Here is a 22,982-nt window from a genome sequence, read left to right as displayed (position 1 = left end):
CATAAGCCAGGCACTATGCTAAGTGCTAAGCACACAAAAATGAGATGTTATCATTCCTCCCCTACGAGGGGCAATATATGAAATATATTAAATATAGATGTCCATCTAGTCAAGGCTATGGTTTCTCCAGTAGTCATGTATGGATGTGAGAGTTGGACAGTGAAGAAAGCTGAGCACTGAAGAATTGATGCTTTTGAACTGTGGTGTTGGAAAAGACTCTTGAGAGTCCCTTGGACTGCAAGAAGATCCAACCAGTCCATCCTAGAGGAGATCAGTCCTGGGTGTTCATTGGAAGGACTGATGTTGAAGCTGAAACTCCAATACTTTAGCCACCTCATGCAAAGAGTTGACTCATTGGAAAAGACCCTGATGCTGGGAGGGGTCGGGGGCAGGAGGAGAAGGGGACAACAGAGGATGAGATGGCTGGATGGCATCACCGACTCGATGGACATGGGTTTGGGTAGACTCCGGGAGTTGGTGATGGACAGGGAGGCCTGGCGTGCTGCGATTCATGGGGTCGCAAAGAGTCGGACATGACTGAGTGACTGAACTGAACTGAACTGAAATATAGATGAATATATGAAAACAGGTTTAAGTGCACTTATGGATTTTATAGAAACTATGAAAGAAGCTGGGGAACCAGGGTCAGTTACTAAGGGGTATGCATACTTGATTTGAATCCTAAAGATACATAAGTATTTGCTAGGAGTTAAGGGGATGTATTGAGAAGTGTGTATCCCAGGAAGCTCAATGGCTTAGAAGTCACCAGTCAGAGCTGAAAAGAACTTCTGGAAGTTCAGTAATAACAGAAAAGTATATATGCGATCAGTGGGGGTGTGGGGTTGGCAGAGTGTGAGACACAGGGCTACAGAGGCAAGAGGGGCAATTCATGAAGGGGGTTGCCTGTCAAAGGAATGTGGCCTCTATTTAGGTCAGTCTTTCTTTCCCAAACCAGACTTCATGGAACATTCCAAAGCTCTTTTTTAAAAAAAGGTTGATAAATACTTAATCCTTATTTTTATCATTTATAAAACTTATTATTTTTATAGAGTATCTACCTATTGAATCCCAACTGGGAAATATTACTGTTAGCCATGGTGAAAAAATCAAATTATTTTTAAGCAAGAGACTCATTACCCACCCCCCCCCACCCCCCCACCCCCAAATAATGTGCAGGTCAAAGGCCACTCCCTCATTTCTAGTGAAATAACCCAACAAACAGCAGATTCTGCAACCATGAGTCAAAGGAATCTCTTCCTTTTGAGAATGATAATGGGAATGATGTTGGTAGCCCCAACTCAACCTGGTCCTTAAGACAACGGCAAATTCAGGGAAAAAGGACTAGTCCATATGCAGTGTGACCACCATGGTCCAGCCTTCTTCCAGCCAGTCTTGGCAAGGAACAGGGATGAAGGGGGTAGCTGAAACGGCACAGGTTTTCATCAGATAAACCTCACTGAGCCTCACTTTTCTCCCATGTAAAATAAATGTAACAACTACCTCATAGACTGTAGCAGAGATTGGTGATAAATGCCTGGCACCAGGTACTGCTCAAAGAAACAGATGATTTCACTCTCTAACCACTTTTATTTTTCTTCATTTGGACCTGATAACCTCAAGATTTTCTCATTTCTCTCAACTTAAAAATCTACAGGTCCTCAGGAAATGATTGTTCAAAAATCCTCGAAGTCTCCCTGCCCCACTCCATGTAGCATTTAAGTCACCAGCCCTGGAGATGGAGGTGGAGCAGAAGAACAGCAGGTTTCCCAACTGGACGAGGCACACATCTCCCCATCCACCGACTCAGATACTGAAAGCTAGAGCTTAATGCAAGAAAAGAATAAATATGTGAGAGGAGCTTGAGGAGGGAGGAAGAGACACGTCGTCAGAATAGCTTCAGGAAGGGAGTGCTTAGGAAGGAGGAGGGGGCCACCATGGGGCTAGAATCCCTTTGGCGGGCAGTCCCAGGTGGGGAAGTCGGTAAAGAATGTGCCTGTCAATGCAGGAGAGATGGGTTCGATCCCTGGGTCAGGAAGATCCCCTTGGGAAAGAAATGGCAGCCCACTCCAGTATTATTGCCTGGCAAATTCCATGAACAAAGGAACCTGGTGGGCTATAGTCCATGGGATAGCAAAGAGTCAGACATGACTAAGCATACACACACACACACACAGAGACATGGAATTAGTGGGCAGATGGAAGCTTGTTCCCCTACATCCACTGGTAACTAGTACTTTTATTGAGAAATGTCTCGAGATCTCAGGATCAAGCCTGGTGTCCGCAGCTGGGGCACAGGAGTAACCAACTGAATTCTGGGGTGAGATTACCCTGATTCCTGGAGAAGGAAATGGCAATTCACTCCAGTTTTCTTGTCTAAGAAATGCGAAGGACAAAGGAGCCTGGCGGGCTACAGTCCATAGGGTCACAAGAGAGTCAGACATGACTTAGCATCTAAACAGGCCCCTATTTCAGTCCCTTACTAACTTCTCTAAGGCTCAGTCTCCTTCTCTGTGAAACAGGAAGGACAGGATCTTCCTCTCAGGGTTGCCAGCATCAAATGAGACATCACAGGACCCTGCCTGGCAGAAGACAGGGACTGAAGCCACTGTTTAGAAATCAACACCACCCATTCGCCTTGATAGATGAGACTGACTCAAATGACTGTAGCTGATTTCACCAAAATAAGTGAATCACTGAAGAAAAAGATTGTGCAATGACCTTTAGCCCAGTGACTACTTCAGAAATGAGAAGGCAGCTGAGGGCTTCAGGCTTTGAAGTTTATCTAAGAATCTGATAACACCCTCTATCCCACCCCAATCTAAGTGCTAAACGGATTGGATTTTGTCAGCTCAAAGTCCAGTTCATACGAGCTACTCACTCCAGGGCCAGAGGCTCAGGCCTTCTCAGAATCTGTAAGTACATTCTGGAGCACCCTGCTCCCTTGGAAATTCCACCTGGGAATGCTATGTGGGTCAGGAGGCTCCATACTCCATAGAGGCAGGTAGCCCTTATCCAGGAGACGGAGTCAAACATACCAGCCACAAGGATGTAATGTCCTGTTACGGGCCAAAGAGCACGGAACCTTTCCAAGAATCAAATCTCCTGCAGGGGCCTCAGCAAAGTCCCAGGCCCCCTGAAAAGGGTGGTTTAGAAAGAGGTGAGCAGAACTGGACAAAACCAGAAAGCCTAAATCAGCCTGACCTCTCCTGGGGGTCAGCAACCCCAAGGTCCTGAGCTCTCTGTCTTTATTTCCCCACCGGTGTTAAGGCCTCTGGGCTCAGAGAACCCACTTCCTGGGCATCAGTGCAATGCCACAGAAAGTGTCTAACTTGCAAACAGAACAACCGGATGTGAATCCTTTTTTTTTTTTTTTTTTGCTACATACCAGCTGTCTGACCTGGACAAAGCACTCTGCTTCTCTGAATTTCTGCTTTCCCATATGTAACATACGGAGATTTTTTTCATTTAAAAAAATGTTCTAAGCATCAATTCTGTCCAAAACTCTGTGAAAGACACAGACACGAATGAAACAAATTCCTTCACACACACACAAAAGAATATAAACTTTCCGTCCTTTCCTGGGGCTAAGATTGTTCTTCCAGCTGCTAAAATAAAACTGCTGATTGTAGATATGGAAACTACGGTAGAAAAGTATATGTCTGCCCCCAACCCCAAGGTACAGCACACAGAACTCACTCCAAAAACCGAGCTCTCTTCTTTCTGGTTCGAGCTTCAAAACTGTGGTCCTGTGGAATTCCAACAAAACCTCCTTAGAAAAGTCTGGCTGAGTTCAAGCTGGCTCGGGGCTGAACCAGCAAGTCAGACCTGGGTGAGTCTCACTGGTTCTTGCTAAGTCATTTGTGCTTCATTACATGATTTGCATACGGGTGAAACAGGTCTGTACTGTCCTCTGGCTTCATTTCCATCGCTCTTGGGAGCTCTCTGCTAAGAGTGAGAAGGAGGCTTTTGTCCTTCCTCTGTCCCTGCCCACTCTCTTCCTGGAAGTCTGTCTAGATCGCTGACATCCACAGGGAGAAACTTTCTCCCTTCTCCTCCAGAGCTCATACTTGACTCTCGTTCACAGAGCTGGTGAGTCTACACGGCACAGAACTGGGAAGTTACTCAACTCCATTCAGGACAAAGACGAGTTTTTAGTTGACTTTTCTCCTCCTTGAGAAGGAAAGAGGTCTTGCTTTCTGTCACTATCGGGGGTGGGGAGAAAAAGAAACCACCAGTTTGCTCAGCATTTAGACCCTGAGCAAGGGGCCTTAAATTACATTCCCTACAATCGTTACAACCATCCTGATAAGCAGACACCATTGTACTCATTTTACAGTTGAAGAGATCAAGGCCAAAAGAGGCCATGCCACCCGCTCAAGGTAACAGTGGATCATGATTGACACTGAGTAAGAGCTGCCTCTTTTAGGTCCATGCTCTAACCACAGAACCACCTGGCTTTCCTTTGGGAATGAGTGCTCTGCGAGCCAAGTATTGGTCTTTTGTATTGGATTTCTGTCTCTGGAGAAGAAATCTGAGGGGACTACACAGGTGTCACGGACTAAAGGACAACCTGAATGGGACATTTACAACTTCAGGCTCCTCTAATTCACCTGTCACACCTTTTAAGTGCGCATGTCTGAAAACTCTTACAGCTTCTGTAAGGGTGAGGGTACAGGAGCCTCTGACCTAATCTTAAGTTCAACAGAGCCTGTGAACTGACTCAGCGTGCCTCAGAGCCCTTTCCTCTGACCTCCAAACCCTCAGTCCACCCCAATCAGAGAACTCAGCCTGCTGCTTTGCAACTATTGACTTTTCAAGCTTTCCTCACAAAACGTGAGCTCTCTTGGTGTCCCCAGGTGTTGGCACAGAACATGTACTCAGAAAAGGCTGGATGGATGAATGAAGCAGAGAGGAAGAAGAGGAAAAACATCTGGTCCAGTGGTTTCTTTATTCCCCAGTGAAAACAACAACCTTGTTCCTGGCAGGGGTTTCACCAGACACTCCCAGGATCTGCGGGCATGTCTCGTGGACATACCAGACCCCACTACCCTGGGATTCTAAACATGTTGAACAAAACCTCAATGACTAACAACCACAGGATGGAGAACATGGCCACTTCCCTGTTTCCTTGGAACCCGACAAACCCTCGGACACATCAACAATTCTCATGGGCGCCACAGTGAAGAGCCCACAGGTAAATACTTCAGAGGCAGCAAAGGCCTTCCCTACGTCACATGGGCCCTTCACGATCTATAAGTCAGTGATGAGGAGGTGAACAAAGTTTTGATTGGAACGGAAAGCAGCATGGCCTGGAAGTGTCAGAAGATACAGGATTCATCCATCCATCCATTCATCTAACATTCACTGCATACTTAACTGTCAGACACTACTTGGGTCCATCCATTCATTCATTCATCAAGCATTCATTGCATTCTTAATTGTCAGACTGTGGGGAAGTGAGGGACTGCAATAAATCAAGAGACAAAAACCTCTACTCCACGAAGCTTGTAAGATATCTAGTGGAGATACACAAAGGCTATATCAGATGATGAGAAACTGGGGGCGGGGGGGGGGGGGGGGCAGATAAGGCTGCAAAGGAAGCTTGGGAGCATAAGACGGGGCAGCCAGGAAAGGCTTCTCTGACAAAGTATCCCGAGAAAGTGGAGGGGCAAGGTACAGATTCCTGGGAGAGGAACTCAGCAGTCCAGGAAAGGCCTCACTCAAACTTGCTGCTGCCTGATCTGAGTAACAGGAGGAGGAGCTAGGGCTGATGCTCACTGGGTCTTCTCAGCTCTCAGCTTCCTATCAGCCATCAAAGCCATGCTCAACTGAACATGTGCAGATCCCATACCACCGAACTCATGTCCTTCTAACCTCCCACCATCAAGAGATTACCCTGCAGGACACCCTCTTTGGCTTCCACCCCCCTCTGCAATTTAGCGAGGGTGTCACAATTCTGAGTTTCCATAATAACCTATACATATACCCGTCCCTCCAGCACCGTGGACAAGCCTATCGTCATTGTCCATCTGCTCCTCTAGACTGAACTCCCTGAGGGCCATGACCATGCCCTGCCCATCACTACATTCCCACCTCTAGCATGGGCATGCTTGTGTGTGTGCTAAGTTGCTTCAGTCATGTCCAATTCTTTGCGACCCCATGGACTATAGCCCCACCAGGCTCCTCTGTCTGTTGGATTCTCCAGGCAAGAACACTGGAGTGGGTTGTCATTTCCTCCTCTAGGGAACCTTCCTGACCGAGGGATCAAACCCATATCTCTTATGTCTCCTGAATTGGCAGGCTGGTTCTTTACCAGTAGCTCTACCTGGGAAGCAATTCCTCACTAAACTGGTGCTAAATGATGAATGTTGAAAGCATAGGTGAGTTCCTTGAGGGCAGGGCCCAGGGCTGATTAATCTAGTAGCCCCAGAAGGCAGCAGCGTGCCTGGTACAACAGAGGTAACTCCAGATATGCTATGCGAATTGGTGCCCCCCTGCCCTCCCCCAACCGTGTTGGCATATTATCCAGGCAGCCAGGTCATCCTCAATCCCTGACCATGGAGGTCCAGGGCCAATCCAGATGTGGTCCTCTGGAGTTTAGACCAGGGCTCAAGGGTAGGGAGCAACGTTTAGGTTTATATATGCTGTGGGATTTCTCTGATTTGTATCTGCATTAATCTCCGACAAGCCTTAACCTCATCCTTAAGCTTCTGTGCCCAGAGATAATTTGGTGTTTGGAGCTATGGTTTTTCCAAGCTATCCATTTTACAAATCAAAACCTAATATGGAGCGCCCTCCAACGCCATGGGAGGCTCTAGATGGCAGCCTGGCAAAGGCGCGGCTGGTGTTCCGGTCCGCCACTTTCTGAACTCCATGGAAATCAGGACAAAATTGTCTCTGCCTGCTTCCCATCTTCCCTTTCAACACCTAATCCAAACTTCTTTTAAAAACAACCACGAGGGACTGAGAAATCAATTAGATGGTAGACACCATCTAATTCCACTCTGACATTTGACAGCTGGGGAAAGCAGAGCCTAGAGAAGAAAAGTGGCACCAGCTTCCAAAAACAGACACGACTGTCTCCACTCGACAGGAGAGTACACTGAGGTTCAAAACCTAAGAAACCAACTCACAGTTCCACGGCTAGTAACTGGCACGGCCAGAATCTCCCGGGTCTGTCTGACTCTAAAGGCAAACACTGTCAATGCCATACTCAGCCAGTCCAAATGGGAGTATTCCCAAGGCTCCAAGGAAGCTGTGGAACCCAGGGTGCCTGAACAAAATCCCACAGGGCTCCGGGGGCTGCCAGAATCTCAAGTGTCCAACTCAGGCACTTCCTGCAGCTCAACATAAAAGCTGCGGGAGGAGCTTCTCCGATGGACTACAGTATCTTCTACTTCCCCAGACAGGCGACAACAGTGTTCTTCGAACTTCCTTTGAAAGCTTTGCAAATTGGACTTTCAAAGGGTTGAGATTTCTGTGTAACATCACATAAAAAGGAGCCATGGTGAAGGACACTGTCCTCCCTACTTCTCAGCCCTTACCTTCAGAGGTTATTTTAAGACAAGATAATCTTAGAGCTAAAAAGAGAGTCCTGAGTTTGCACATTGTATATGTGGGTGCCTGTGAATTGCGAATGTGTGTGTGCAGGGGCTCCAAAGAGTGTATAAAAATATGCTGCAGAGATGAAGGGTTAAGGAGGTTCTTTTCTTTCTTCCTCTTTCTTTCCTCCCGTCCTTCCTTCTTGGAATATAAAGCCACTGTAGTTTTTTCCTCCCTTAAAGATGTAAATAAACACTCAGTCACAATCTAAGCTTTACCCAACACCCTCGTAGAGAGCTCTTGCTATAATCATAGCTGCCAGGAAGTGATGGGTGGTGGGGGTAAGGCGGCATCTCAACCATTAGAGCAGATCTGAAGAAAAGCAGGTTGCCTTCAAGTGACATTGGAATTAGCGTTGGAGCTTGTATCTGTAAGTTTATCCTGCAGAGGTTTGTTTGATTTTTTTTATCACACAGCACCATGAAAAGAACATACAACGAGGCTCGGGTCATGAAGACCAGCCTTCAAATACCTTTCCTGCCTCTTAAATTCAGATTTGTTTGTTTCAGTGTCTGAAACTGAAAATAGTGTAATCAAAACACATCTTGTTGGGTTACTGAGAGAATCTCAAAGTCATAGCATGAGCACGACACAGTGCCTGGCACATAGTAGGCACCAGAAACCTATCAGCACTTTTACTTTACAAAACAGTGAAATTATATTTTGTAAAATTGCTTCCAGACCTGGGTAAAATACAAATGGAGCAGGAAATGAAATATCATTGTTAAACTGTCCTTTCTCAGAGCAAAGCAAAAACAAAAACAACAGAAAAATAAAGTATGGTGGGAAGTGCTATCCATGACTTAAAAATCCATGTTTAATATTTTTAGAGGTTGGGGCCCACCTTGTAGCTCTGTATGCTAGGTAACGAGAAGCCCGGAGGCCTCCAGACTTGGAAAGGACTGGGGGAAAGAAACAAAACAAAAAAACCTCTCTGCTGTTTTTTCCAACTCTTAATTATGTTTTTTAAATATGAAAGCAACACGCTCTTTTTCCAAACAACTTTATGCTCCTCTGAGCTATGTCTGACCTCTCAGCGCCTTCTCGCTCTAAACTCCATCAAAGCAGCCAAAAGCAGGAAGTGCCTTGGCATAGGAACCTCATTCAAGGGGAGAGGAGAGGCAGGGGGACCATATTTAACTGACGCGCAGAAACAGACCAGCAGCTGTCTATCTGTGTGGCAGCCGGAGGGGATAGGGTGCTTCACCTGCACCAGCCGTCCCAGCATTTCCAGGAAGCATGGCCACGGCAAGGCCAACACGGGCCCTCAGACCATGGCTTCACCACTAGTTGAAGGCCCTCCAACACACTGTGATCCTCTCTGGGCCTTGGTCTCTAGACCTGAGCAGTGGGGCTAAGGATTTCCTAGTTCATTGTGTTATTATGAGGTCACCTGTGCTCATGGATGCAGAAGGATTCTGCAAAACTCAAAATCACTCTGTAGACAGATAATGACATTTAAAGCCTATCCATCAGAAAACAATGGAGGAGGACATGGCATGGAGAACATTATGAGGAATTTGATCAGAAGGCATGGATTTGAGTGATAGTTCTATGTCTATGTGAATTTTGGCACTTTGCTTGAATTGTCTGAGCCTTACTTAGTGACCCTTTCCCACAGTAGAGATAATATTACTTATAACAAATTTCCTGGAAGGATCAACTGAGTTAATGGATTTTCAGAAAATGGTGCTTGTTACCACAACATGTTATACAAGTGTCTTTATCACTTAATCATTCCAAAATGGGTGCTCAATCTTTACCAAGCAGCCATGGTAAATATTATTTTTATTTAAAAAATGGGAAATGACTTCTGCTAACGCAGTGGCAGGGCTCAGAATAGAAGCTAATTCTTCTAGCCAACCTCTTTTTCAAAGATTCCTCGGTGAAGTCTGCCCCTAACCATTATGAGGGCTCTGTGTACAGACAAGATTTAAGCTGGGGTTGGACTTCATTGGAATCAGAGACAAAGTACTTACCACCAAATACAGCATAGTGTACATGGAGAAGGAGGCGTGGCCGGAGAAGAAGGACTTCCTGCAAGAGCAACAGATGGCTGTGTAAGGGCCGTATTCACATCCCCACTACATGCTGGTTGGTCTGTCTTCCCTCCCGGGACGGTGACCCTGAGAGGAGCACCTGTTCATCCCTGCATCCGTGGTGGTGCTTTGGACACCTTGCCTGCGACGTAGCAAGCACCCATGAGTGAACAAGTAAATGAAAGAAAAAACAAATGAATGAATGGACTTACCAAAGCTCCATTGTAATTGTTTTTATGATCTATCAGTTATTTGACTGTGAGTTCCTTAAGAATGCGGACGTTGCCTTATTCATCCATCTAAACCAGGGCCCCAGCACTGAGCTTGGTACTAAGGACTCCCTGAACTGCCTGCAGCAAAGGCGTGAACCTCGTGCCATGGGAGGTGGGGTCTCACCTGGCTTCCTGGACTTTGCTGTCTTCGCCTCTGCATCTGTAGTTTTGAATATAGCCCACAGAGCAGTTGATTTGACTGAAATCAGGGTTGCAGACGTTCAAGAAGTGAGGACGCAGGCGCCCTATGGAGACCTTGGCAATGTCTGTGAAGGACTGGCTGATGGCACAGCCGAAGAGGAAGCAGCCCACCTGCTTGTAGAGGGCTGCCACGTAGGGATTCTGAATCGTCGAGCGGGACTTCTCCTTCAGGTAATAGATGCGGTAGAATTCCCCTGTGATGATCTGAAAGACAACGGATAGGGAAGTGAGGCAGCATCAGTACCTATTAACAAAAGTGAGCCTGCAAGGATATTCAGTGACATAAGAAGATATTCAGGACATAGCTATAGGTTATAATCTAGAAAAATCCCAATTTTCTATTCAAGAAGTATATAAGACACCAATGTGCACGGGAGAAAAGACTGAAGTACTAAACAGTACTAGCACAGTCATTTTTTCCTTATATAAAAAGTCCTACATGGCCATATAGTACCTTTGTAAGAAGAAACATATGCAATCAAATACAGTCATATGTAAATATATAACATATAATATATATCTTAATATATATATTAAGATATAGATATCCATACATGTATGTGTGTGTGTGTGTGTGTGTGTGTGTGTGTGTGTGTGTGTGTGTTGGGTTGGCCAAAATGTTAGTTTGGGATTTTCCATACCATCTTACAGAAAAATCTGAATGAACTTTATAGATATCCAGGTGTGTGTGTGTGTGTGTGTGTGTGTGTGTGTGTGTGTGTGTGTGTGTGTGTGTGTGTGTGTGTGTGTGTGTGTGTGTGTCAGGCTGGCCAAAAAGTTAGTTTGGGATTTTCCATACCATCTTACGGAAAAATCTGAATGAACTTTATAGATATCCAGGTGTGTGTGTGTGTGTGTGTGTGTGTGTCAGGCTGGCCAAAAAGTTAGTTTGGGATTTTCCATACCATCTTACGGAAAAATCTGAATGAACTTTATAGATATCCAGGTGTGTGTGTGTGTGTGTGTGTGTGTGTCAGGCTGGCCAAAAAGTTAGTTTGGGATTTTCCATACCATCTTATGGAAAAATCTGAATGAACTTTATAGATATCCAGTGTGTGTGTGTGTGTGTGTGTGTGTGTGTGTGTGTGTGTGTGTGTGTGTGTGTGTGTGTGTGTGTGTGTGTGTCGGGCTGTGTGTGTGTGTGTGTGTGTGTGTGTGTGTGTGTGTGTGTGTGTGTGTGTCGGGCTGGCCAAAAAGTTAGTTTGGGTTTTTCCATACCATTGTACAGAAAAACCTGAATGAACTTTTTGGCCAACCCGATACACACACACACACACGCGTGCATGCGCGTGCGCGCACACACACACACACACACACACATTAACAAAGAGAGAGACAAACAAGGACTTAGCTATTGAGGAACCAAAATCATGATTAAAGCTGGCCAAGGTGGCGCTAGTGGTAAAGAACCTGACTGCCAATGCAGGAGACGTAAGAGGCGTGGGTTCGATCCCTGGGTCGGGAAGATCCCCTAGAGGAGGAAATGGCAGCCCACTCCAGTACCCTTGCCTGGAGAATCCCATGGACAGAGGAGCCAGGGCTATAGTCCACAGGGTCGCACAGAGTCACACGTGACTAAAGTGACTCAGCACAGCACGACAAGATGTCAGAGGGTCTGAGCAAATCTCCAGATTCTAGGACTGGGGGTCACGAATCCCCAACCATGATCAAACTCTTCACAGGGCCTTCGCCTGTGCCACGCTGAGCCCTGGCTGAGGTTTCTTCAGGAAAAGGGTGAATGCTCCCTGACTCGGTTTTGGGTTTGAATCCAGGCTCTGTCACCTACCTGGTGTCCTTCAGAAACAATGTAAACCTCTACAGAGGTACTGTCAGAAATGTGGCAACTGGTGGAAATGCCCTGGGTCACAGAAAGGGATTCTTTCATTTTACTCTTAAGAAGTAGGGCATGATGAAAAGAGTACTGGCTTACAAACCAAGAAACTTTTATACAAGGCCCTTCAGAGTTTGTGAATTCCCAAGGGTGCCTGCATTGTCTTCTTCATCCTGAAAGACAGTGAGTCAGTCTGGGTTTTCATATCCTTCCTCCATCCCACTGTGTCCACTCTTTAATGTTTAGGGGAGATTCATCACTTCTTTAAAAAGGGGGGAAAAAAAGCCAGCAACGATTGACTATGAACAGCATGTCAGTCTTTATTTTTTATATACTTTATGACACCCCCACAACTACCAGGAGATAGATTGAGACTCACAGAGGAAAAGCACTCTAACCGAAACGGCCTGCTTTTACGAATGGTGGGGGCTTGGGGCAGGGAAGGGGGTCAGCTGACTCTCTGTAGGGTAAACACCTTAAATGCCTACACAGCTGAGGATAAGTCCTGCACTGGTGATCTACCACTGCTCAGCCCGCTGCCCTTGACTTAACTCCACAGAACAGCCCTGGCCACTTCCTGGTCACAGTCACAGTGCAGGGACAGTGATGTTCAACTCATCACTCACCACAAAGTCCTTTTCACACTTCCTCACAGGGAAAGCTGATGGGCCACACTTGCCCTTTCAGGAAACAGGGAGCATGTTCACAACCACAAGGGGAGCAATAGACCGACACATCCGGGCACTCTTCTCACAGTCTCCCCTCATTCTTTTTTAGCTAAGCAAGGCATCCAGGCTGAGCGTCTGATCCAAGTCCAGGGCTCCCGAGTCTGGAGGGGAGGATGGCCATGAAATGCCAGCTGGGCCCAGGGGCAAGCAGGTGCAGCCGTGAGAACAGCTACTAGTGCTGCTAACGTTTATGCAGTGATTCTGTGTTTATAAATGCTGGTGATTTCTCAGTGCTACCCTTCGGTTTCCTGGATCATATTGAATTTCCTAGATCATATGATTCCATTAGAGAGATGGTCAAAGGCCAGCCCTGTCCGGCATCCTGGCTTAGCCATTCTCTGGGAGAGCAGCAGGACTATCAAATGAATGAATAAATGAATGAAAGGGGGCAAGATGGTGGTCCACACGGTTGTTTTCATTGCAAAATTGGAAATGTCCTCTAAACATTACCAAGAGTCCTTTGACAACATGCTGCAGAGATTAAAATCTGAGAAGCCCAGCCAGTCATAAATGAAAGGGTCCATTATATACGGAAGAAACTGAAGTTCAAATTAACTCACATCTAAAGATTAGACCCAGGTGTTCTAATTCTCCACCCAGCATTCTTTCCTACCATTCAAGGTCTAATTCCCCTTTTGAACCTGTTTATACTTTTACCCTGTGTAACCTTATGGGCTAATATGTTCCAGATGTTTATTACCACCATCATGTTCTCTCTTTCTTATTCTTCTTTTTTTTAAAGTCTCACTTGACTTTAGACATGGGGGGAAAAGCACTAAACTAGGAGTCAAGGGGCCAGAGTTCGAGTCCATTTGCAAAATGAAGGCCCCAGACTCCGTGATTAATTCCTTCATAACTGCAGTGGCATTTATTCCCAGCTCTCCAGTGCTGCCTTCACCAGTAGCCTCTCATCAAAGCAAAGATAATAAGCAGCAGGAAAGGAAACATACTTGCTCAGATATGACACAAGCCAAGAACAGAATCAAGGCCCCATGCATAATTCCTGCCCTAGGATGACTCCTGAGTTCCTTGAACCATCCACTGAAACAGATAAGAAACTGTTTCTAAATGGGCATGTCTTGGGTGTGATTTCCAATTTGATGCTGAAAAAGAACAGGTGGGTTCCCACTGCAGATCAGCATCTCTTACATCATTTCATGGTTGATTAGTCCCAGGGGTGTTACCTCTCCGCTTCAGTCATCTCAGGGAGAAAGGGTCTGGTTACATCTCAAGGACAATTTTAGCGCTGATACCCTTCATTCTGAAACTTCAGTTTTCAATGCTACAGTCTTGCAAATAGCAAGCTGCTAAGTAAAATGCTTCCTCCTCTCATGGGAAGATAAAGATAAAAAGAGAACATCTGATGGCCCCTCAAATTCCCAACAACAACTCTAATAATACTAGCAATCTTTTATATTTCTTTTGCAACTTACAGTTTCATTTAATCTGCAATCTGTGAGGACAATATACCCAGTTTACTGATGGGAATACTAGGGCACTGAGAAATAGTGACTTATCTGAAGGATTTGAGGCTAGAAAGCTGACAGTTAAGAGTAGAGCCCAGATATTCTAACTTTCAAGCTCAAAGACCCACAGAAGACTACATCAAGATCATTTTTATTATTTCTGTTATTAAAAACAATTTCCACTATAGAATAGCAACTGTGTATTTTCAAGGACAGGATCAGGCTGAAGCCATTTAGCAGACATATGACTCCAGGACCACATGGCTTCTGGGGCAGCCCTGACAGATCTTGGAGTTAATGAGCAACAAATTATGTATTTTCTCCATCCCCTTGTACAGAAGGTCGGGGAGTTGACAATACAGCCATAAATCATCATTATGAACTGGCCAGGTTTGGCTTCTTGTAATCCTAACCCTTAAAAGACCATTTAATGAAATTTGGGCTGCCCAAATACCTCACTTCTGCAGAAGAGGCGAAGGCTTAAATTGTTCTCTGACACGTTACACACCTAACTCTGGAGTTCCAGATTTACTGCTTTCGGACTTTATTCATTACTCGCAATGTTTTTATTCCCGGGTAATAAAATAAGCTCTTCCCTCCCCCCCTCCCCCTACAAAGGCTCTGTCCCCACTCGCAGACTCTGGCCCCTGGAGCCCTCATTTCTGCTTCAGTCAGCAAAGTTGTGATATGTAAATTTCACAGCTGAGAAAAATGCCTTCCATGTCGATCCCTTTCTGAAACATCAAGCAACAAATTCTGGGGGTCATGGCAGGCTGCCAGGCGAGCAGAGGAGAATTCTCCCCTACCTGCCTTTTAAAGCACTTGGCACAAAATCTGGAAACTAATAAAGTGGGAAAGCATTGCAATTACGCTATGAGGGGACAGAAAGGGATCAATCAGTCCTCGCCAGAGAATGGCTGAGTTTGGAGGGAGGTTGCCTCCAACTCTTAAGACAGCTCCTCTTCCAGTCTTTTCTGGTATACAGGAGCTCAATTGCCCACATATTCATAAATATTCAGCTGCTCTGGAGAGGAAATTTGGAAAAACATTAGGAGATACATTTTGGAAAGGAGAGATTACACGGTGGTGAAAGAAGCACTGACTTTTGGAGCCAGAAAAATCTTGATCTGTATATCCCATCTCTTACTGTGAACCTAGACAAGTGACTTCACCTCTCTGGGCTTAGGTCTCCTTGTCTATGAAATAAGAGTAATATCTTGACAAGTACACACTGCTATATTTAAAACAACCAACAAGGACCTACTGTATAGCAACAGAAATTCTGTTCAATATTCTATAATAACCTAAATGAGAAAAGAGTTTGAAAAAGAATTGATGCATGTATATATATAACTGAATCACTTTTCGGTACATATGAAACTAACACAACACTGTTAATCAACTATACTCCAATATAAAACAAAAATTTTAAAGAAAAAAAAAGAAATTAAAAATTGTAAAAGGATTAAAATCTACCTGGCAAGATCCTTGCCAGGGGAATCAAGAAGATGATATATCAAATATCTGGCACCTAGCAGAAGAGCTCTGCAAACAATAATTTTTTTTTTCCTTCCCTTGGAAACAAAGAAACAAAAAATTAACACAGGCATACCATTTTATTGCACTTTGCAGATACTGTTGTTGTGGTTGTTGTTTTTTACAAATTGAAGGTTTGTGACCACCTTGCATCAAGCAAGTCTATCCTCAACATTTTTCCAACAGCACTTGCTCACTTCATGTCTATGTGTACTATGTTTTGAAATTTGTAATACTTTCAATATTTCTAATTTTTCATTGTTATTATATTTGTCACAATCAATGATCAGTGGTCATTTTTTAGCAATAAAGTATTTTTTAATTCAGGCATAAACATTATTTCTTAGACATAATGCAATTGCACACTTAACAGATTACAGTTTAGTGTAAACGTAACTTTTACATGCCCTGGGAAACCAAAAACCCATGACTCACTTTATTGCAATATTTGCTTTATTGCGATGATCTGAAACTGAATGTGCAATATCTCCAGGAAATGTCTATACTTGTATAAAACATCTTTTCCAAAATAGTTCTAAGAGATCCCTGGAAAAGAACATAACACACTAAAGAATTTGGAAGTACCACCTCTCCAAGGTAGAACCAGAAAAATATGAGTATGGAGATGTTGGTTTTGACCATTTCATCTAGGATGTCTTTTTCAGGGGAACAAAGCAGAAAGAAAGTCTAAATTCCAGGCAGCAAGGGCCACCCTACTGCATTGTTCGTGTTATTTGTTAACTGTCCACTATATAGATTATCCCAAGAAAAGTAAGACTTTGCACAGAGTCCTAACGATCCCTCTTACAGAGTCTGAGAACTCATCTTCTGCTGCCAAATTCGAAGGACAAATGTCCCTGATATTCTGGTTTGCTTCAATGATAACATCTGCATAGTCTGTAACAATTTAAAAAACTTTTCCCTATCTACTGCATTACCTGCTTCTCACAACACGCTAAGAATTGCTAAATTATTCTCCATACTTTATAAATGAGTGTGATGAAGGCCAGAGAGGCCACTGCATCACTCTTGGGGATAAGGTAGTGGACAATGTCCGTGCGCTTGCTGCAGCCTGGGCCTCCCATGTTCTGCCCAGTGGCATCTAGCTGGCTTTCTCTTAGAAGCCCTACCAGGTGGCAGGATGGAAGTCTCCAGTGAGACGGGTATTCCCTGAGCACCTAGGAAGGTCATGTCACCCTGTCAGGCACCTGTACATCCAGACCCCCATCAGCCACAGAGCACCAAGCTCCCCCTTCACATCTCAGTTCTGTGGATGAATGAACTTCTTTCAATCCAGAAGAGGTTCATTCATTCAACAAGCACTGAATGATGGAGATTAATGAAGGAAGAATCATTTTTTCTCACTTGATTTCTCAGTAAGGGAAAGGGAAATGTAACATATCCAAGTCCTGCTTCTAAGGACGGAGACAGAAGTGTTGCTCTATCTTCTTTGATCTTTGCTTCATCTACTACAATGAAATGCAGTATTTTCAGTGACTAGAAATAACTGACAAGAAATTTAGTCTCCCATGCTTCTCCCACTCAGTTGTCTTTAACCTCTTGATAGGAGATCAGTGCCTCACAGATCAGGAAAGGCAATGGGACCCAAATCTGTCCAAGGCCACCAGTGGAGTTTCTAGGCTTTATGGGTAGGTCTAGAATATGGACAGCAAAGAAGCCAGAGAGAAGTCACAGAAGCTATTTATGGTCGAAATCAACAGTGGCCGCCCTAAGCCTTAAAGCCCAAACTTTACAAAGGAGGCATCTTGAAAGATGAAGCAGTCTATTTTCCAAAGTCAGGGATTCAAAGGCATGAGTCTCCTAGGTGATCAGCTCTGCCTATCCATGCAAGAGTTCTCTCTATAGCATTGCCTACTGCTCACCTCTCGCTCCTTTGACCTTGAATTTCCTACCATCCTTAATGTCACCACTGTGCTTTTCTTCCTATTTCTCAAACACCTTTCTCTTCCCAGTGGCTCCACTTCTGGATGCTGTTAGATAAATGTCAGTCTTCCTAGGGTTGTATCCTTGCCTTTTCTCTGTGACTTCACCTGTGAAAATGACCTTCAAAAGGGCATTTACTTTGCTCTCTAGTTTCAGCTCACCCTTTACCCCATCAGTCTTACTCCAATCTTCTGCCAAATCTTCCAACTAGTTATCAAACCAGTATCATCAGCATGCCCACCTGACCAAGTCACACTCATTCCAGCATCTGCCCCAAACTTCACTTCTCTTCCCTCCATTCCTACTCAAGATGCAACCAAACACAGAACTGCAAAGACAGGAAGTCTTAGACCGCACCCTCTCCTTTACGCCATTGTCATCCACTTCTGTTCATCCCATGTTTGCAAGGTGGGAGGGATGTCATTTCCATCCTATTCTCTCTCTTCTCTTTGCATTACCACCACTGCAGTTCAGACCTCGTCCTTAACCTTCATTGAACAGTTGGCCAAGTGAGCTGAAAATACTTTCATCAATCTCTAGCCTATTAATGAGAGTAAAAACTCCTCAGCACTCAAGGAGTTTCACAATCTTGCAGTCATCTCTTCCTACCTTATCTTTGTCTTCTCCCTTATACTCCATTTCTCTTGCTGAACAGGTCTGTCTGCTTGACATTTCCTGAAAAGGCCCTATTGTTTCAGTCTTGGTGAAGCCATCCCTTCTGTCTGGAACATCAGGATCTCTGATGAAAGTCTCACCTCTGTTTCAAAGTAGGGCTCAAGTGCCAGCTAGGTGCACCAGGTTAGAGTTTGGGCTCCTTTACTCAAAAGTCTTGGGCAGCTGAGCTCTATGACTCTCAGTCTCCTTCTGTGTACAAAGGGAGATGATATGATGGCACTACCAAGAGCTCAAGGGTTGCTGTGATAATTAAATGCAGTGCTCCATGAATGATGATGATAATGATGATGAAGTCTTCACCAATGAAAACGACCTTCAGTGATCTTCCTCTCAACTCCCACAGTACTTGATTTCTGCCTTAGACCATCTACAGCAGAAGTCCCCAACCTCTAGGATCTAATGCCTGATGATCTGAGGTAGAGCTGATGTAATAATAGAAGTAAAGTGCACAATAAATGTATTGTGCTCGAGTCATCCCAAAACTATCCCCCCCTCACCCTGGTGGGTGGAAAAAATTGTCTTCCATAAAACCCGCCCCTGGTGCCAAAAAGGCTGGGGACTGCTAATTTACAGCATTTCTCTTGTTTTGTCCTTGAAGCTCTCTGGGGCTTACTATCCTTCACTGCCCTGGCTATCTTCTAGCTCCCAGTTCTTTAGTCTCCTTGAGGGTCTAATGGTACAGTCAGTCATGTACTTGGCCTGTTCCATAAGCTCCAAGGACAGTATCCATGTCTTGTATCTCAGCTTCTAGGCCAAGGGGAAGCCTAGAAGCTGCCTGTATGTTCTAAGGAAGGTCTCTCTCAGAGAGGCTTTCGCTTTCTGAACAAACGACTTCCTACACAACACTATCCCAGGGACTTCCCTGGTGGTCCAGTGGTTAAGACTTTGCACTTTCAATGCAGGGACTGCAGGTTCGATCCCTGGTTGGGGAATTAAGATCCCACATGCTGCACAGCAAGGCAAAAAATAAATACATAAAATAGAGAGAGAGTAATAACTAAATTAAAAGCTATTTTAAAAGAAACAAAAAAATTGTTAAAAAAGAAAGAAAGAAAACCCACTCCCCCACATGTCAGTCTTGGGTAATCATCTGCCCAAGGGCCTAGATGTTTTGTCCTCCTCCATACAAAGAGCTCTTTACAACCAGGAACTAAAGGTTTTCTAGCTCACTAAATACAGAGCACTCTGCATAGCCCCAAGCGCACAGTGGGTCTTCAATGTCAGCTCCTGTGCTGGGTTTTAAAGCCAGACAGCCCTGGTATCAATTCCTCCTCCCTGTTCCCCAAGCAGAATAACCTCACACTGGCCACACTCCCCTTGTAAACCTTCAGACCCTCCCTCATTAGTAAAATAGGGTCAATAATACCTATCCCCTGCAGATGCTGAAGAGGATTTAAGATAAGGCATATTAGTTTCCAGCCCACTAGATAGTGGGCCAATGGTATCTAATCCTCTATCCCATCCCCTAACACTGACTCACATGAACAGATGGCCCAGCCTCCTAAGAATTGTCACTTAACGTGGAGAATATCATCACCTTCATATTAGATAGATTTTCCAAATAGTCCTGAGCCCCTAAGAATGATACTAACTAAGGAAGAATTGCTAGAGTGTGTGTGTGTGGTGGGGCTGAGGGGTGGGGACAGGGAAAAACCTAAATCTTAATCTCAGTGCCTGTGTTTGTTACCTTGCAAATGGGGTTGTTACCCTCTCCCCGCCCCTCCTCATGCAGTAAGGAGGTCTGAAGAGCTCTGTAGCCCTCTGATCAGGGATGACACAGTTGAAGGATTAACATGATCATTCTCTGTTGGTGGTCTTGGTAATTGCACAGATATAGTGGATTGTAAACTGGGGGAACTGGGGGAACTGCGTCTCCCACCAAGGCACCGCTGGGCCAGCCTGACTTCACATTTTCTTTCAGAGTTGAAGACTCGACTAACCTTTAATGAGGAGGCAGTCTTGGGGAACCTTGTTTTCTTGGCAGTGCTCTCTCAGATAAAGAGAGTGGGGGGTGGGGAGGAAGTAATGAAGTCCAGATGTGGGCAAACCGAAGCCTGATCCTGAATAAACAAGTCTTGGAGGTATAAGCTCTTCTTCTTGTCTCTCCAGCCAGAAATGTGCATATGGTACAGAGCAGGCTCCCATGTACATCAGAGGCCATCATCCAGATTTTAGGGAGACAAATAGGACACTTGTCCCTGCTCGTCTAGGTCCTCTAACATCTTTTGACCTAATGCTTGTCAGTTTCTGCTCGAAATGTATGGCCTCTTCTATGATTTTTACAATTGTATATATTGAGTACCCAAATTTGTGCCGTATGCTAGCAATATAAAATCAAAATCAGACCGATCCCTACTCTAGCAGAATCACCAGGAAATAGTCAAGTAAACAGACATGATAGTTTGATTCAGTGACTGCAAAGACAGAGGTGGGCCCAGGGACCTCTGGGATCTTTGGAAGGTGGGGGAGGAGGCAGTCAAGGAATGCTTCCTGGAGAAGGCAACATTGGCTTGGTGTTTATTTAGTATCTACCATGTGCAAGAGGGAAAAATCTGATCTCTGCCGTGCAAGAAACTATTATCTAGCTGGGGAGATGAGAAGTGGACACAAATCACATTACAAGGTGATATATATTGAAGGTGCTATCTGTCTGCTGGAGATGGGGCAGCTTCGGGCAGTTTAGTGACAAAAGACAACACACAACTTGTTAGGCGAAGGTTCAATCCTGGATCACTAGCACCTGCCATGCCATGCGGACTTGAGAAATAATTGTGGAAGGGAAGCAGGCTTTAGGAGGCAGCAGTGGTCTCATTTTAAAAAGCCTTGCCTTAGAATCAGAGGACTCCTGGTCTGGCCCTGCCACTCATTAATTATGGGAAAGTCACTTCATTTCTTGATCTCCAGTTCCCTTAGCCATACCAATCCACCCCCAAGAATCACAGAATCACTACCAAGTGCAGATAAGAGAATGTGCACATGAAGGGCACTTTCTAAACTGTACAACACTATAGAAATGAAAAGGCCAGTTCTCACTGCTGACACATGTAATGTCAGTTGATTTGACTCCCAGGAGTTGGTGAATTATTGTCACCAATTTACAGTAAATGTAGGTATAGTTCTTTTCCCAAAGGGGTCAATGCCTTGACAGAAGTTGAAGGACAAGTCACAGAATGAAGAAGCTCAGAAGTTTTAGGCCACGAACCTCAATCAAAGCCAAAATCTGAGCTTTATCTCTAGTTAGGAATGTCATAGCAGAGGTTCAAAATGGATGGGATGTGAGGAAAAGGAGCATTTTTATGGCCAGAGGGAGAAGTGGATTCACTCATGATTCATCATACTTCAACTCCTAGATATTAAGAATCTTTATTAAACCCCTTTCAGGGTCTGACCAAAGCAAGCACTTGAGCCCATGTTTATTTAAAAGGAATACTAAGCATTTTTTCCATATTAAAATCTTTGCGCATAATTCTTTGCACAGCATGGTGCAAGGCAATTGGAGAGAAGGCTAGATAAAAGATGATATTTACTGTTTTTGCTCCTAATCTAACTGCTGCTAGAGTCATTAAACCCTTTGGAGGCAGGGATAGGAACCATTGCCTTGTGGATTTGGAAGGAATTCCTATTATGCTATAATTTCAAAATCTAAGCTACATCTGAAAAACAGGTCAAAATGACCTGATTTTTCCACATCTCCTGCCATAGAAAGGTGTCTGCTTTCTCTATAACTTCTGAAATTTGCATCTTGAAACCCCACTGGTGTGCCATGCCTTTGTTGTGGGGACTATTCAGACTGGAGCAGGGGCACCCAGATCAGTCAAGGCTTCTCTTGTTGTTTTAAACAAACCTGACATTTGGCGGGAGGAGGCCAGGGCACCAAGTAGCAGGCTGATTAGATTTCCAGCTCCGGGTCCCCCTTCACCCTCCCTGACTGTCATTCACGCCCTCTCATCAGAAGCAGATTCTGCATGGAGCCAGCAAGGCTCTCTGGCCAGTCACAATGGGAGAGAGGGTTGTTGTTGTTAAAGTCAAGTTGTATAGCTTTTCCAGAATTGATCATATGTATTAATGGGAATTATTCACTTTTCCTCTGAGGTCTTTGCTTTTTCTCTTGTTCATGATTACTCTGGTCATTAAAGACAGGTAAGTGGGTGAGCATACCTCATTAGCAGCCCACATCTCACACACACCTCCAGCTGAAATGCAGGGGCATCTGGATCAGGAGGCTAAAGTTTTCTTGCAAAGAGTATTGGCACGAGAGTCAAGAGACCTGAGTTCTCATGAATAAACTACAAGGGAAGAGCGGGAGATGTGATGAGTCCAAAGGCTGGAGGGCCTTTCCTAATTCTACTTCTGCCAGGTAAAAGGTCTTGACTAAGTCACTTCATCATTATTTTTTTTACTTCATCATTTTTTGATGCTGTTTACTCACAATAAAAACAGTGAACATTTGCTGAAGATACTGCCTGTGTCAGGCACTGAGTTACTTTCCACACATTAGCTCATTTATTTCTGAAGACCTTCATAAGTAGACGTAGTATCTCCACTTCATAGATGAGAGCAAGGAGGCTCACTAATTTTCTACACGTTCTAGAGCAGAGGAGCTTGGGGGTGAACCAGAGTCCACACTTTTAACCCCATGTGAAACTGAGACATCGGAAAACTCGTGTGTGTGTGTGTGTGTGTGTGTG

General features: G+C 44.7%; 1 protein-coding gene and 1 non-coding gene across 2 annotated transcripts in view; one reads left to right on the top strand and one right to left on the bottom strand.

Moving 5' to 3' along the window:
* PLPP3 (phospholipid phosphatase 3) overlaps positions 1 to 22,982 on the bottom strand; it is a 90,635-nt gene that overhangs the window by 17,941 nt on the left and 49,712 nt on the right. The window contains exons 3-4 of the mRNA XM_043461182.1: positions 10,038 to 10,318; positions 9,582 to 9,639 (exon numbers count right to left, since the gene is read on the bottom strand). Coding sequence (XP_043317117.1) covers positions 9,582 to 9,639; positions 10,038 to 10,318 — 339 coding nt within the window. The remainder of the gene's footprint in view (positions 1 to 9,581; positions 9,640 to 10,037; positions 10,319 to 22,982) is intronic.
* TRNAE-UUC lies at positions 19,154 to 19,226 on the top strand. Its single transcript has one exon. It is a non-coding gene; the product is annotated as a tRNA-Glu (tRNA).

Source organism: Cervus canadensis, chromosome 2, assembly GCF_019320065.1.
Source record: "Cervus canadensis isolate Bull #8, Minnesota chromosome 2, ASM1932006v1, whole genome shotgun sequence".
Taxonomy (NCBI): domain Eukaryota; kingdom Metazoa; phylum Chordata; class Mammalia; order Artiodactyla; family Cervidae; genus Cervus; species Cervus canadensis.
Note: the sequence above shows the minus strand (reverse complement) of the source record. Positions and strands in the feature narration are given on the sequence as shown.